Source organism: Myotis yumanensis, unplaced genomic scaffold (genome assembly GCF_028538775.1).
Source record: "Myotis yumanensis isolate MYYU_CA2020_CCGP unplaced genomic scaffold, mMyoYum1.0.hap1 SCAF_6, whole genome shotgun sequence".
NCBI lineage: Eukaryota > Metazoa > Chordata > Mammalia > Chiroptera > Vespertilionidae > Myotis > Myotis yumanensis.
In genome coordinates, this window is record NW_027223757.1 from 46,851,464 (window position 1) to 46,866,078 (window position 14,615).

The following is a 14,615-nucleotide window of genomic DNA, read 5'->3' on the forward strand; positions in this document are numbered from 1 at the left end:
GAAAATATTTCATGTTTTAAGATGTGCATTTTCATTTCCCAAATAGATTAAACAGATAATCAATATACAAACAGTAATTGTACCACAAACTTACATTACAGACAACTACAAAAACTGTGAAAAAACAATGTTTATAAATGATAGTGAAGAATAAATTATTTTTCAATGCACATAATTAGGTATATACAGGATAATTTAAATCCAAATGGAGTGATTGCTAATGCTGAACTCTTAAAAATCTTCATCAAGATATACATTACCCGAGAATGATCAAAATAAATTGTGACAGAAAAGCAGAATGTCTCATCTCTCTTTTCATTCTCTAAACTTCTATGATATTTCATCGAAAGACTTTGCCAGGTGTGCAAATGTTGGAAAACTCTAATGCCAAAACCATTTCTCTAAATTACCAACAGACTTATATTCTTGATGCCTTTTCACATGATCACAAGCCAAGCATGCATGTGATTCCCAAAACCGTGGAAGATTTACTGTGAAATCTTTCCTCCAGTTAAAGTAACTAAGGTACAACTTATTGTTTTTGTCAACTTCCTTCAGATACTTTGCTAGCTCACTTGGAGAGTTATAATCTTCCACATGAATGAATGAGTCTGCTGGAATATAATTTTCATAGTTTTCCCTAGATGGCCCCAGGACAATAGGTACGGAGCCAGCCAGAAGAGCATTGTAGAGCTTTTCTGTGATGTAATCTTTGTGGATTGAGTTTTCGAAGGAAAGGTAAAATTTACAAGTAGATATGGTAGGAATCAAATTTTTATTATTCACATACTCTCCAAATGCTTGCCCATAGGTATGGATTTCAATGCTTTTGCTTAGCTCGTTGTAATACTTGACCCGGGCGTGCTCAGGGTTCCAGTTACTTACAACCCAGCACACTAACTTCTCTTTGCTTGGCACTTCAAACACGAAGGGGTTTGTGCTCACCGTCAATACGCCATAAGGCACTTGGATATCAGAGTCGCGGCGGTAAGTCAGAGTGAGATTGAATAGGTGCTCGATGCCATTCTTCTGGGGCGTGTGAGTCGGAGATTCCAAATTCATCCAAATCCATTTCTGGAAGGGTGGCCTGGCCTGCTGAGGTAAATTTGTCAGATCCCAGCTGATGTCTCGGTGATGGATCAGAACCGCGTGAGATTTGTTGTAGAGAGAACGGTCTGTTGTGAGATGGCATCCTTGGATGTTGAACATGGCTTGGCAGGAGGTAAGGTCAAAGGTCTGCCCAAACGGCCACACCCAAATCAGAATAGTAGTTTCATTAACAGAATCGGTTTTGGTGGTGAAGAAATTTTTCATTTTCAGCACTGAGCTGGTTGACTCCATTGGACTGAAGACCCAGCTGTTGGTGGGCTTGATGTAAATGAGAAGACATGCCATAAAGAAGCCCAGAATAAAGCAGACAATTAAAAATGGGCGGAGAATTCCTTTGGATGTTGATGTCATAATTTTTTCTATGAAACAGAAAGAGAAAGAGGGGTAGGTAGGGGTAGGGATGAAGAATTAATCATAAATATAACTTGACATAGACATGTTGTAAATCCTAAAATACATTTAATCACAGAATCAACTGAATTTTCCTTTTTTAGTGTTATCAAATCACTGAAAGGAAGTTTCCCCTAAGTGTTACAAATGAGTCAGAATTTGGTAAACATTACCAGCTATCTTCAAGCCAGTTACAGTTTATTTTCTCAATGTCACCCTTACCTGCTATATTTTTATTTGCTTGCTAAACACTTCAAGACAGACTGTCATCACGAAAGCTTTGGCTAAAAGTTTTAATATTTTGAAACTAGACCAGACTTGTGAAAATTTCCCAGTTGATATAATCATTCATTTGCTAGGGTACTTTTTGAGATTGCAATGTAACTTTGCAGTTCAGATGAAATTCAGTAAAAAATAAAAAACAACTTTTAAAAGGAAAAAGTTATGTTTTTGTATTTTTTGGTGTAAGTTTATATTCACTGTTAAAAATGGCAACTCTTAATCTGATATCTGTTTTTGTTTGTCTTTATTTTGTTTTTTTAGTAAGTGCACTAATGCAAACATTGAATAAATAAAAACCCCTTATTATTTAATTAAAAAAATTTTTTTCTTACCCTTTTTATTGTTTGCATTTAATAATTTCTTACTATACTCAATATCTACTAGGATGTGATACTCAAATGCCCTGTTGGCATTAGAACAACATTCCCACTTATGCGGTATGGGCCATTCAAAATAGTTTTTCGTAGCATTAAAATGATATTAGTATTACGGAGGGGCCTAAACAAAATAAGCCAGTCAGAGAAAGACAAGTATCACATGATATCACTTATATGTGGAATCTAATGAACAAAATAAATTGATGAACAAAAAAGACCCAGAGACATTGATGCAAGCAACAGACTGATGTATTTCAGAGGGAAGATGGGGGCATGGAAGGAGATTAACCAATGAACTTATATGCATATATGCATAGCCTATGGACAGACAATAGTGCAGGGAAGGCATGGGGAGGCTATGGGAGGAGAGTGAAGGAGGTCAATGGGGCGGGGTGAGGGACATCTGTAATACTTTCAAAAATAAATTTAAAAATGATATTAATATTATAAAAATAACAATAAGTGAATTATCAAAAGGGAAGAATTAAATTTCATGGAGAACAGTATTGATCTTATGAATTTTAGCAGATTGCAGGTTAAAAAGATGAATCAAGGCTTTTAATTTTTCTTAATAGAATTATGGTCAAGGTTTTTCCTCTTTGCTATATATGGCTCTTTATGAATATAAACACAAAGATAAAATATGTTTACAAAACTGTCTCTGAAACTCATTATTCTTCTCAACAAAATAATATGGTCTTTCAATTTCAAATTCTTTAAAATATTTCAAAATCTTGATCAAAACTAGTGTAGAAACATTAGATGTTACTTAAAGAAAAAAGGAGGAATTGTTCTTATTTAAATACCTAAATTTATGCGAACATTTTAAAAAATCCTATATTTTATTATATAGTTTTCTTAAAACCTATGATATTTCCTATATGGCAAAGCTTGATTCTGTGAGTCAAAAGATTCTGGACATTTTATCCTAGACACACCACTAAAGAAGAATTATTGGAATCAGAAACTGAGACTTACTGTCAGAATTAGCTTCAGACTATGAAGTCATTAACAAAGGAAAAGAAAAGAGTATATTCTAAATATGTCAGGAACTATTAATTAACCACCGAGTGATAGAGAAAATCAGAATGAATATGAAGGAAATCTCAACTCTTTAGGACTAAATGACATTGATGGTTCTACTTGTCAAGTTTTGTAATATGTAGTTAAAACAGTACTTATAAGAAAATGTATAGATTTGCACAGTTTTCAGGAAATTAATTAACAAATTGGTCACTCAACAAGCTGTACTCAACAATGGTGCAAAGAAATAAGAAATAAAGGATTAAGGTGTGGATAGAAATCATTGAAATTGAGAGCAGAAATTTGAGAGAATTAATATCACATATAACTGTGTGAGATGATGAATGTTAACTAAACTTATTGTGGTAATAATTTCACAATATATACATATTTTAAGTTATTTGTTGTATGACTTAAACTAATACTATTTTATATGTCAATTATAATTTTATAAAACTGGAAAAATATTAAGGTAAACTTTAGGTAAGTGTAATAATCAAGAAGAGAAAAATCAAATTAAATATCTAAAAAGAGTAAGTAATATTGGTTTATCATAAAAAAACTAAAAATGACTATTCGAAGTAATTTTATGGTAATAAATTTGAAAAACTGATGAAATAAATGGTTGTTTCTGCACAAATAGAAAAATGCCAATTCTAATCAGAAACTATGATTAAACAAATAACAATTAAAGAAATGGTATTCATAAATGCTAACTAAAAACAAATACTAGAGCTAGATAGTTTTGCCAGAGTGATATCAACAATTCAATGAGTAAAGAACACTGCTGTCACTTAAAAAATTATTCTAGAAAACAGAAAAATAAATAAAGAAGCTTAACTCATTATATGAAGCCAATTATTATCTTGTTGACAAAAGAAGATATGAAAAGCTAAAAAAAGTTGTATTTCACTTATGAACACAGTTGCAAAAATACAACAACGTAGCAATAAAAAATATTGAAAATATATCATGATGCAATTCATGAACAGGTTTATGGCAGTTTAGTTACATTTGACACTACTGGGATCTACAGACTGAGAACATTTATTAGAAGGATCCCCTTTTTAATGGAGTGATATTAACCGTTGGTATACATTATTTGATTAAGCACTGCGGTGTTGTTATTGTTTTTCTCTATGTGACCAATGTTTAAGGATTTCTAGAAGTGCTCTCATTGAAAATTTCCATAAGTCCTTTTTGAGTTGAAATGCAATGGCAGAAACTATCTAAATAGACGATGTCAATTTAAAATAATCAGGTTAAACTTTAATAGCCACCAGCCACTGTTTAATAAATGTTCATTCTCTGCTAGGCCTGTGCCGAGCACTTTGCACACATCATTTCTTTTAATTCTCATAGAGCCTTTATCATGGAAATCTTTTATCACCTCTTCTTTACAGCGGAGGAAATTGAGGGCCAGAGATATATCACTAGCTTAAGCATTGAGTTATGCTCTCTCTTGCTTTCTTTAAACAAATAATGCAAACACCAATAATCCATTGAGGTACATTAGCACCTCAAATTTTATTGTCTTGACATTCCTGGTCTGTACCATTTTCTCTATAATAAAGGATGACTCTTTACCCATGAGTTAAATTTAGATCAATTTCCCTAAATAAGAAAAATACATTACATTTATATGGTGCTTATTAGTGCCAAACGTTGATCTGAGCATTTACATTAATATATATACATTAACATCTATACATATATATGTGAGCACATAAATTACCTTATTATATTCCAGTTTTATTGATGAAGAGTCTGGGGCCCAGAATGGTTAAGAAACTTGCCAGGTTCACACAGTTAGTAAATGGCAGAGCGCATTCAAACGCAGGCCATCTGGCTCCAGAGTCTGGGCATTTGATAACTATACTTTATATCACTGATTCCTTGGGTTGCAGCCAGAGAATGCAATCATCCTGGAGATACCAGAATGGAAGCTTCGTGACGATCTTTGTTTCTTCACTGTTGTATCTTCATCACCCGAAAATAGCAGGTGCTTAATAAATGCTGTATATGTTACCTGAATGACCGATGAATCCCCAACTATGTGCAAGGTAAAATGCTTGGTAGCTAGAAAAACCAAAATGAACCAAGTATGAATGAATGAATATATATGTAGTTGATTTCTCAATACATTTAACATATATTTCTCAACAGAATAATTACCATGAAAATTGACATGCAGGTATTCCTATCACTAGATGAGCAAAATCTCCCAGTTTTGCCTCTCTGTCATGTCTCAAAGTTGGCATCAATCTAGCACATTTTAGTCCCCCCCCCCCCCGCCTTTTTTTTTTGCCAAATGAGAAGGAATTAATCACCAGGCAGAAACAATGTTCCGCCCACTGTGTGTCTTTCAGTTTCCTATGCTTCCTGGACATTTTGTATTACTTAGGGTTCTTCTTGTTAACTCTCTGCACACCCTCTCCCCTCACCTTTTAACTGCTGTCAGGGTTAAGTACCAAACAGTAGGAGCAGTTACTCAGTATCCCCTGCTTTGTACAGAAAACTGTCAGAAAAGCTGGCCTCTTGGAGCCAAATTGGCATCCCCTTGACAGGAACCTTTTCACCTATTCCTAATAATTGGATACTCAACATGCCTTCAACTGTTTATCAATAGAACCTATTTTTAAAGCATCTGGAACTGTGTCAGGATAGAGCTCACCAGAGACAGTAAGTGTATAGCATAAAGCAAACTGCAACAGCAAATCATATAATTAAACTTTTTCAATTATTTTAATAGTTTCAAATACTAGGAAAAATGTAATTTAAAGATGTTAGCATTAAAAATAACAGAATCTTTAGTAAAAGTACTACTTTATAAAACTTGGTATGCATATGATTCTGTTTTCCATTAAAACACAACCTTCAGTCATACCTTACAATTGTTCTACTGAGTATTAAAGAATGGAAGATAGTTTGTAATAAAAAAGGGTTCAAGTTGTGCTTCTCAAGCCATAAATATACTTAAAGGTATTAGGGAGAGAATTGTGAAACCAAGGAGAACAGGGGCTTCTTCAAGAAATGGTAATTCTACTTTAAGTTTTTGTTGTTGTTATATGTGTGCATGTATATTTTAAATTAAATGAGGTGTCACCTCACACATGTCAGAATGGTTATCATTAATAGTCAACAAATGACAAAAGCTGGCAAGGATGTGGAGAAAAGGGAACCCTAGTACACTGCTGGTGGGAACGCAGACTGGTGCAGCCACTGTGGAAAACAGTATGGAGTTTCATCAAAAAATTAAAAATGGAACTCCCATTTGACCCAGTAACCTCACTTCTAGGAATGTATCCCAAGAAATCAGACACCAATCAGAAAGGATATATGCACCCCTATGTTCATAGCAGCACCATTTACAATAGCTAAGATCTGGAAATAGCCCAAGTGACCATCAGTAGATGAGAGGATAAAAAAGCTGTGGTACATTTACATAATGCAATACTATGCAGCTATAAAAAAGAAGGATCTCTTACCCTTTGATACAGCATGGAGGGATGAGGAGAGTATTATGCTAAGTAAAATAAGTCAGTTAGAGAAAGGCAAGTATCACATGATCTCACTCATATGTGGAATCCATTGAACAAAATAAAATGATGAACAAAATAGATCCAGAAACACAGAAGTATGGAACAGATTGACGAATTTCAGAGGGAAAGTGGGGGGCGGGGCGGATGGGTGGGTGGGAAGAGATTAACCAAAGAACTTATATGAAAATATGCATAGCCTATACACACAGACAAAAGTGTGGTAAAGTCCTGGGGGCTTGTAGGGGGGTCAATGGTAAAAAAGGGACAGCTGTAATACTTTCAACAATAAATATAAATTAATAAAAATAAATTAATTAAAAATAGAGTACACTATACTGTAGAACAGAATCTAATACTTGCCTTAAACTGTAAGCTAGAATAGGACCGTGGGCTTGTAACTTGCCACTTAGGACTTTATAGGTTGTACCCACCACCTACTTCTTCAACCCACCTGTCGTCTCAACTAGCAGGCATGTGGGGGTGGAAGAGATTTTCCCTATACTCTTAGGAGTTCTTGTGTCAATGTGTTTGGCAATCATTGTGAGGTACCTATACTCTCTACTGGTGGTTTGGGTGCACAATCAAACTATCCCTTGATAAGGTGAGACGTTTTATCCATGGTAAAAATGTGTAAAGATCATAGACCATTTGAACAGAACTTTGGATCCACTTGTGGATCTTTCTATCAACTCAGACCAACCACAAAGACTGGAAATGAATCATTGACAAATTAGTAGGTGGACTAAAGTTATAAATAGTTTAAAAATACGACATATAGTCACATTGTGACTTTTCTCCTGTTAAATAAAATGAAATTTGTAAAGTGCTTCTGATAGTGCCACACAGAATGCATTCTGTGTTTGTGATTATGTTATTATTCCCTGTTAATTGGACAAGAATCAGAGCTCTCAGCTGAAACTCTTGAAATAATAGATCCCGTTTGATTTCTATGCAAATTATCATCATTTCTATCAATGCACAATCACTTCTACATTTAAAACATAACTCATTATTAATAATCTCTGGATAAAACATATAATACAAAATTCTGATGAATATAAGGATCAGCGTCTTTCAGTTGTTTATGGAATCAGTCTTTTTGTAAAAGGTTACTCTATAAGCAAATTGTACATAAAGGATTCTATAGCAGATATTTGCTGATTTTACTACCTGGCAATTACTGTCTCTTTTTCTGATAATAACACCCCAGTTTCCTACTGGAACACTACCTCTCCTCTCCTGTGTGCAGTCTTTGGGGCTACAGAGAATACTGTCTCCCCCTTTCCCAAGCAGTGCTGAGCAGGGAGCCAGGTCATTCAAACTCTCTCTGGGACTTTGAATTTGGAATTGAAGGGCTCCCAGGGGGAAAAGTTGGGCCGAATTAATCACAGTGGGATTCTCTGAGAAGGCAACTTAGTGAACTCTGCTACCCAGGTCCAAGGAGCTCCCCAGGATCTTGCCTTCAGGTGTTGGTTTTTCAGGTATTTCTGCAGTTCCAAGAGCTACTCCATGAGGCTTGCAATTATTTCCGTTTTGTTTACATTAGTTATAATTGTTTTTAGTGCTTGAAACAAACACATAAAAATCCTTAATTATGCAAAATAAGAATAATGTTAATAAAAAACCTGAAGCTCCCCTCTTGTTTCACTTTCTGCAGGATGTGAAATGTATAATTGAATACTTCAAAATATACCCATGAGTATTTGGATTAAAAATAAACTATATATAAATTCTCAAAACAGCAAACAACTCTCTTCACTTTATGTTAAGTCATGGACTCCATCCGGTGTTTACATATTGGGTGGTAGGTGGTGTCTAACTGAACAGCTAGTACTCTATTTAGGCAGGCTCAGAGACCGATCTGTTCCCCATGGCATCATTATAGTGTTTAGTATCATGATATCAGTTTGGGATTCTGCTTTATTTATTTGAGTGGGGGGTTGTTTGTCTTGTTATTGTTTTGTTTTGCTTTTACTTCTCCCTACAATGTTTATGCCAAGATCCTTTACAAGAAGAAAACTATAACCCTTATACATTGTGTACTACCAAAATATACTTGGCCTCAAAGTACTGCAAAATTGTATATATTCATTGCTTTTCTCTTAAAGATTCCCTTGACTCCTCACATTCCACGGAACCTTTCCCCCAGGCCTTCCTGCTCTGAGTTTCCACAGTTCTCCCATTGGATCCTGAGCCAAATGTCGCCTTCCTTTGCGAGAGATGCCATTCACTCTTTGGCAAGAAGACACTGGTTGATCTCTGGAATGCTACCAGATGTGTGTTTGTGAGCCTCTCTTAAAGACCTCTGGACATGGGTCTGGTACTCCAGGGGGAAGCCTCTGCTCTACTTCCTCCAAACACTGGAGACGCTGCACCAACAATGCCGGTCTTAGTCACCACGCCTTTCCCTGATTATTCCTCACTACATACTCTGGCACGTACTAGAATCCCCTGACTTATCTCTGCAGTATTTTCATCTTTAAGGATATTTCTTAGAAATTTTCAAAAACATCTCTCTGTTCCCCCCGCCCCTCTTCTCTTTCTCATTTTTGTCTCAGACATTTGTTCCCTGTGGTGGGCGAGCCGCCAGCTGCAGTTTCCCTGCGCTGTGAACTTCTTCATCTCGGGCACTTTCATTTTCACGGTCTTTGAAATTTTCTTTTCAATTTAGGGATTAACCTTTTTTTAGGTTGATCTTTTATCTGTTCACTCTCTGCTCCTAATCACTAATTCTTAATTGCTGTCTTTATTTAAATTAGAAGCTCTGTTTGTGGGCTTTGGCTGAGGCTAGAACAATCAGACCTGACGCTGAGCCCAGGAGTAACTTGGCTTGTGTGCTGCCTGCCCATAGAGAATACCACAAACAGAGCCCGGGCTGCATTTTTTGGCATTTTCCCAGAACAGGCTTTCTGGCTTTCCTGGATTGTAACACTCTTTCGTCATTTGGCTTTCCACACCTGTGCTTTCTATGATTATTGCCACGTTTTAGCCCATAGCAACTAGGTAGGTAAAGTCAATGGAAGTCTTTTAAAAAATGGCCTCTCATTTTGGCCTGATATGTTACTACTAGAGGCTTGGTGCATGGATTCATGCACTGGTGGGGTCCCTCAGCCTGGCCTACACCCTCTTGCAATCCAGGAACCATGGGGGATTGTTGGACTGCCGGTTTTAGCCCGATCCCCACAGGCTAGGCCGAGGGACCCCAACAGTGCACGAATGCGTGCACCAGGCCTTTAGGAGAGAGAGAGAGAGAGAGAGAGAGAGAGAGAAACATCAATGATGAGAGAGAATCATTGATTGGCTGCCTCCTGCACGACCCTAGGGGTTGAGCTTACAACCTGGGCATGTGCCCTGACCAGGAATTGAACTGTGACCTCCTGGTTCATAGGTGGATGTTCAATCCCTGAGCCAGATCACCTGAGTGAGGTACGTTAAATTTTAAAGCTAATGCAGCAAAGCAGCATATAAGGAATTCATCTGAAACAGTGTGGATATCCAGAACAGAGCTATCACAGAGGTCTGGCCTTCAGGATTGAAACCAGCAGTCTGACATCCCCCTAGGGATGTAGTAGTGCACAAAGTGGCAGGCAGCCAGGTGCCGCACTGCTCCCGCTCATCTGAGCCCTAGTGAGCCTGCACACTGCCACGGAAGCGGCAGAGGCTTACATCCCTGCAGCTGCACTCTCCAGCAGTGAGACTGGTGCCTGGCGCCTGTCAGTCAGCTGAGCAGTGCTCCCATTGTGGGAGTACACTGACCACATGTGGGAAGCTCCTGCATTGAGCATCTTCCCTCTGGTGGTCAGTGTGCTTCATAGCGACCGGTAGACCAGTCTTTTGGTTGTTTGGTTGGTCAGTAGCTTAGGCTTTTATATATATAGATGTATTCCTGACTCTGAAGATGAGACTTCTGTCCTTTCATATACAAAACAGAGCAATTAACCTAGTGGATTATCCTTGATTTGTCCCTGTCCTTCAAAGCTACACCTGACCCAGCACCAAATCCTTACAAGTTTCCCTCCTAAATATTCCTTAGATTAGTTGACTTTTCTCCATTTCCCTGGGTCAAACATCTATCTTTTGTATAGATTGTTGACAGTGTTTTTTAAGTGGTCCATCCAACATTCACTTTTGATGCTTTCAATTCCTTCACAGTGCAGTAGACCAGTGGTTCTCAAAGTGTGGTCCTCAGACTTACAGCATCAGCTTTAGCATCAACATGGAAATCTTGTTATGAATGCAAGTCCTCACACCCAACTTCAGAGAAATGGAACCAGAAGCTCGGGGATGAGGCAATCAGTTTAAATAGTTCTTCAAGTGACTCTGACATGCACTAAATTTTGAGAATCCCTGCAGGAGAGTGATCTTTTCAAATCACAGATAACACCTTATCCTTCTGTTCAAGGCCCTTCAATGAATTCCAATTGCTTATGTCTTAATGTGGCTTAAACAGCCCTGTCCCCGGCCTGAGTGCATGGCAAGCTCCCTATTGCATTGCCTGCATCACCACACTTGGCCCTCTTGCATGGTCACTGCATCAGCTCTTCCCTCTCTGTTCCCTAGAACAGTTCCCCTCCTCTCTATGTTGATTTGCTCCTTTTCGTTTTTCAGATCTCAGTTCTGACAGTTGTTTATCAAGGGATTCCTGACAACCTCCCATCACTCCTCCCCCACTAACTCAAAGACCCCAAGTACATGTCTCATTGCACCATGTGTCATTTTTGCATAGCACTTACCACAGTAGCAAGTTCACCTATATTTGTGTGGTTATTTGATTAGTACTGTTGCCTCTGTTTGACTGTAATTAGGCTCATATGGGTGACATTGGGTAGTCTTCCTCAGGATTTAATCTCTAAGTGCCCAGTCAGGCTTGGCATATCCTTGCAATAAACAAATGCTTTTTAGTGACCCAGTAGCTAACAATTATTGAGCATTTGCTCAATAAGCACCAGGTTAAGACTTTTATGTGTATTTTAATCACTTGATCTTCAGGAAAAAAATTATTTTTTTGTTCATTTATTTACCAAATAAGTATGTATCACATTCTATGTGCCAAACATGGTTGTATGCACTCAACAAATATCAACTCCTTTAGATCCCAAAATGACCAGTTGAAATATATATTACAATTACATACATTTTTTCAAATGAAGAAATTGGTGTGCATCTATTTGTCTCACGTCACATAGTAAGTGATCAATTAAGATGTGGACACTCATAGATCCCAAAAGGTGTTGCTTTAACAATACATTTTAAAATTATAGATGTCAGCTTATAATTGCAAATAATTTTATGAATAAAAATTTATTTTATAACTCTATTACTTTGGAGTTGTTGTTCATTAGAACAAATTGGATTCACCAATACTCCCTCCCTGCTCTTATTCTGGACACCAGTGGCTAGGAACGATGGATCCAGAATACTAGAAGTTTTAGATAATTCTCTTCCTGTCCTTAAGAGACTATGGAGGGATGAATGAGAAGAGAGAGAAGTCTAGCTTTGTTTTATTACTGGGGTATCTATAATGCAAATCAAGAAATATCAAAGATTATTGACACATTTGCAATTGCTGAATCAAGGCCTCTGTGATAGCTCTGTTTTGGATATCCACACTGTTTCAGATGAATTCCTTATATGTTGCTTTGCTGTGTCAGCTTAAAAATTTAACTTACCTCGCTCAGGTGGTATGGCTTAGTGGTTGAGTATCTACCTATGAACCAGGAGGTCACCGTTCAATTTCTGGTCAGGGCACATGCCCGGGTTGCAGGCTCAACCCCTGGGTCATGGAGGAGGCAGCCAATCAATGATTCTCTCTCACCATTAATGTTTCTCTTTCTCTCTCTCTCTCTTTCTCTCTCTCTCTCTCCCTTCCTCTCTGAAATCAATAAAAATATATTAAAAAAATTAACTTACCTCAATGGGTCTAGTTGCCCCAAAACAATAAAGGTTGAGAAAATGATTAATTTAATTAAAATTTGAGTTAGATCTTAGAGTGTGTTCATATAATGTCATCAGTTAACATTTCTAAAGAATTTATGAGTTTTTATTCTGTTACTTAAAACAGAATAAAAAAATTCCTTCTCTATAAATTTTTTATGCCAGATTCCCTGGATCACACCAGACTACTACAATAAAGTCATGTGTTTTTAATGACCATATTATAATAGTTTGATCTCCATTGGTCTGGAAACTTTTCTTCCAGGTGTCCCTCAGTTGTGTCCATACAAGAGGGCGGGAGTTTCATCTGTCTGGCAGCAGCAGTCACAGTCCACTCTGTTTGTCCTTCATCCTTCGGCTACCACAAGTCTGAGAACCATTTGATGCAGCTTCATCTCTGGTCCTACCCATCGAGTATGTGGGCCTTGAATACCAAATCCAGCTTTCCCTGACCTCTAACCCCAGGGTGTCAGAGATTTTTGGGTTCCCATTTCAGTGGAAAATTGGCTGTCTGAACCAATCTTTCTGTCTCCAGTAGCTTTGACTGTGCTGAGATAATACATCTCTCCCAGAACATTCCCTTAACTTCGCGTCCTCTAACTGCTGACAGTGGTAGCTCTAGTCCAGTTTGCAGGTCAAGACAGTGAATCTATAGGAAACAAACTGCTCTACCTTCCTTGGCTCTTTCCTTCAAGCTTTCCCTCAACATGAAATTCCTGCTCTTACAGTTCTGAAAACAGAAACAGAACAACATCATGCATACAAAAGGATGCTCACAGATACTAGTTTTAAGAAGAAGGTTGCAGGAATAGAAGAAAGAATATCTATCTAAGGAGGTAAACACTGTATTAGATGGGGCATTGCCATGACAACAGTTTCTGAATCACACCGAATTTTGCAGGCTGATCATCTTTTGAACTCATGTGAAACTAATTAGCATCAGCTTTACTAGGATTAAATAAAGACACATCACTGTAGTTAATGTGGAGCTTCTGAAACTTCAAGTTAAATCTATAATCAGAGAATAGGCCAGTAAGAACTAACATAGAAAGCATGAGCCACAAAGACTCAACAGCCTCAGAGGCAATATGATAAAAAGTGTGGCTAAAAAGATTGTAGGAAAGAAGCAAGTTTAATCAACTTGCATCTGAATAATCTGAACATGAACTGATTAGCATGATTAACAGAAGATAATATTAGAGGAAAGTGTGGGAAGGAGGAATTTAGAAGAAAAGAATTCACCAGTGAGAAACCCTCAATCTTAGAGATACAAATTCACCAATCCATGGAGGGGAGAACTTCCACTGTATTACACAATTAAACTGGCCCCATTGGCATCTTTCTCCCCAGCCTCAATGACCCAAAGAAGTGATAAATACTTTTTTTGAATATTTAGTTTACCGAGTAGTTGAATGCTCAAAACAAAGTGCCACTCTTGGCGAATAGAGAAAATGGAGGCTGTCTGTCAAAGAGACTATATTTGCCCCACCGGTGTGCCTCAGTGGTTGAGTGTCGACCTATGAACCAGGGGATCACGGTTCAATTCCTGGTTAGGGCACATGCCCGGGTTGCAGGCTCGATCCTCAGTAGGGGGCTTGCAGGAGGCTGCCCATCAATGATTCTCTCTCATCATTGATGTTTCTATCTCTCTCTCCCTCTCCCTTCTCTGAAATCAATTTAAAAAATATATTTTTAAAAAGAGACTACATTAAAAGAGAGCTCACTTGTTTCTTCCTCTCCTACCACAGTGGAAAATGAAGACTGCTCCCTCCTCATAATTCTGGAATCTAAATAAGAAAAAATAACCTCATTCCACTTATTAATCTTGATTTTTCCTAAATGTTCAATTTCTGTGTTTCTAATTGTTGTTTTTCTATTAGAATTTAAATATAACCATAGTTCCCATATCTGTTGTTAAAGAACCCTCACCCTCCCAAACATGGCTCCTGTTTTCCAT

General features: G+C 37.5%; 1 protein-coding gene across 3 annotated transcripts in view; it reads right to left on the reverse strand.

Moving 5' to 3' along the window:
• Positions 1–218: 218 nt before the first annotated feature.
• FUT9 (fucosyltransferase 9) overlaps positions 219–14,615 on the reverse strand; it is a 149,642-nt gene continuing 135,245 nt past the window's right edge. For all 3 annotated transcript variants that reach the window (XM_070419307.1, XM_070419306.1, XM_070419308.1), the window contains 2 exons: positions 4,918–5,261; positions 219–1,469 (listed from right to left, as the gene is read on the reverse strand). In XM_070419307.1, the coding sequence (XP_070275408.1) occupies positions 382–1,461 (1,080 nt within the window). In that variant the 5' untranslated portion in view covers positions 1,462–1,469; positions 4,918–5,261 and the 3' untranslated portion in view covers positions 219–381. The remainder of the gene's footprint in view (positions 1,470–4,917; positions 5,262–14,615) is intronic.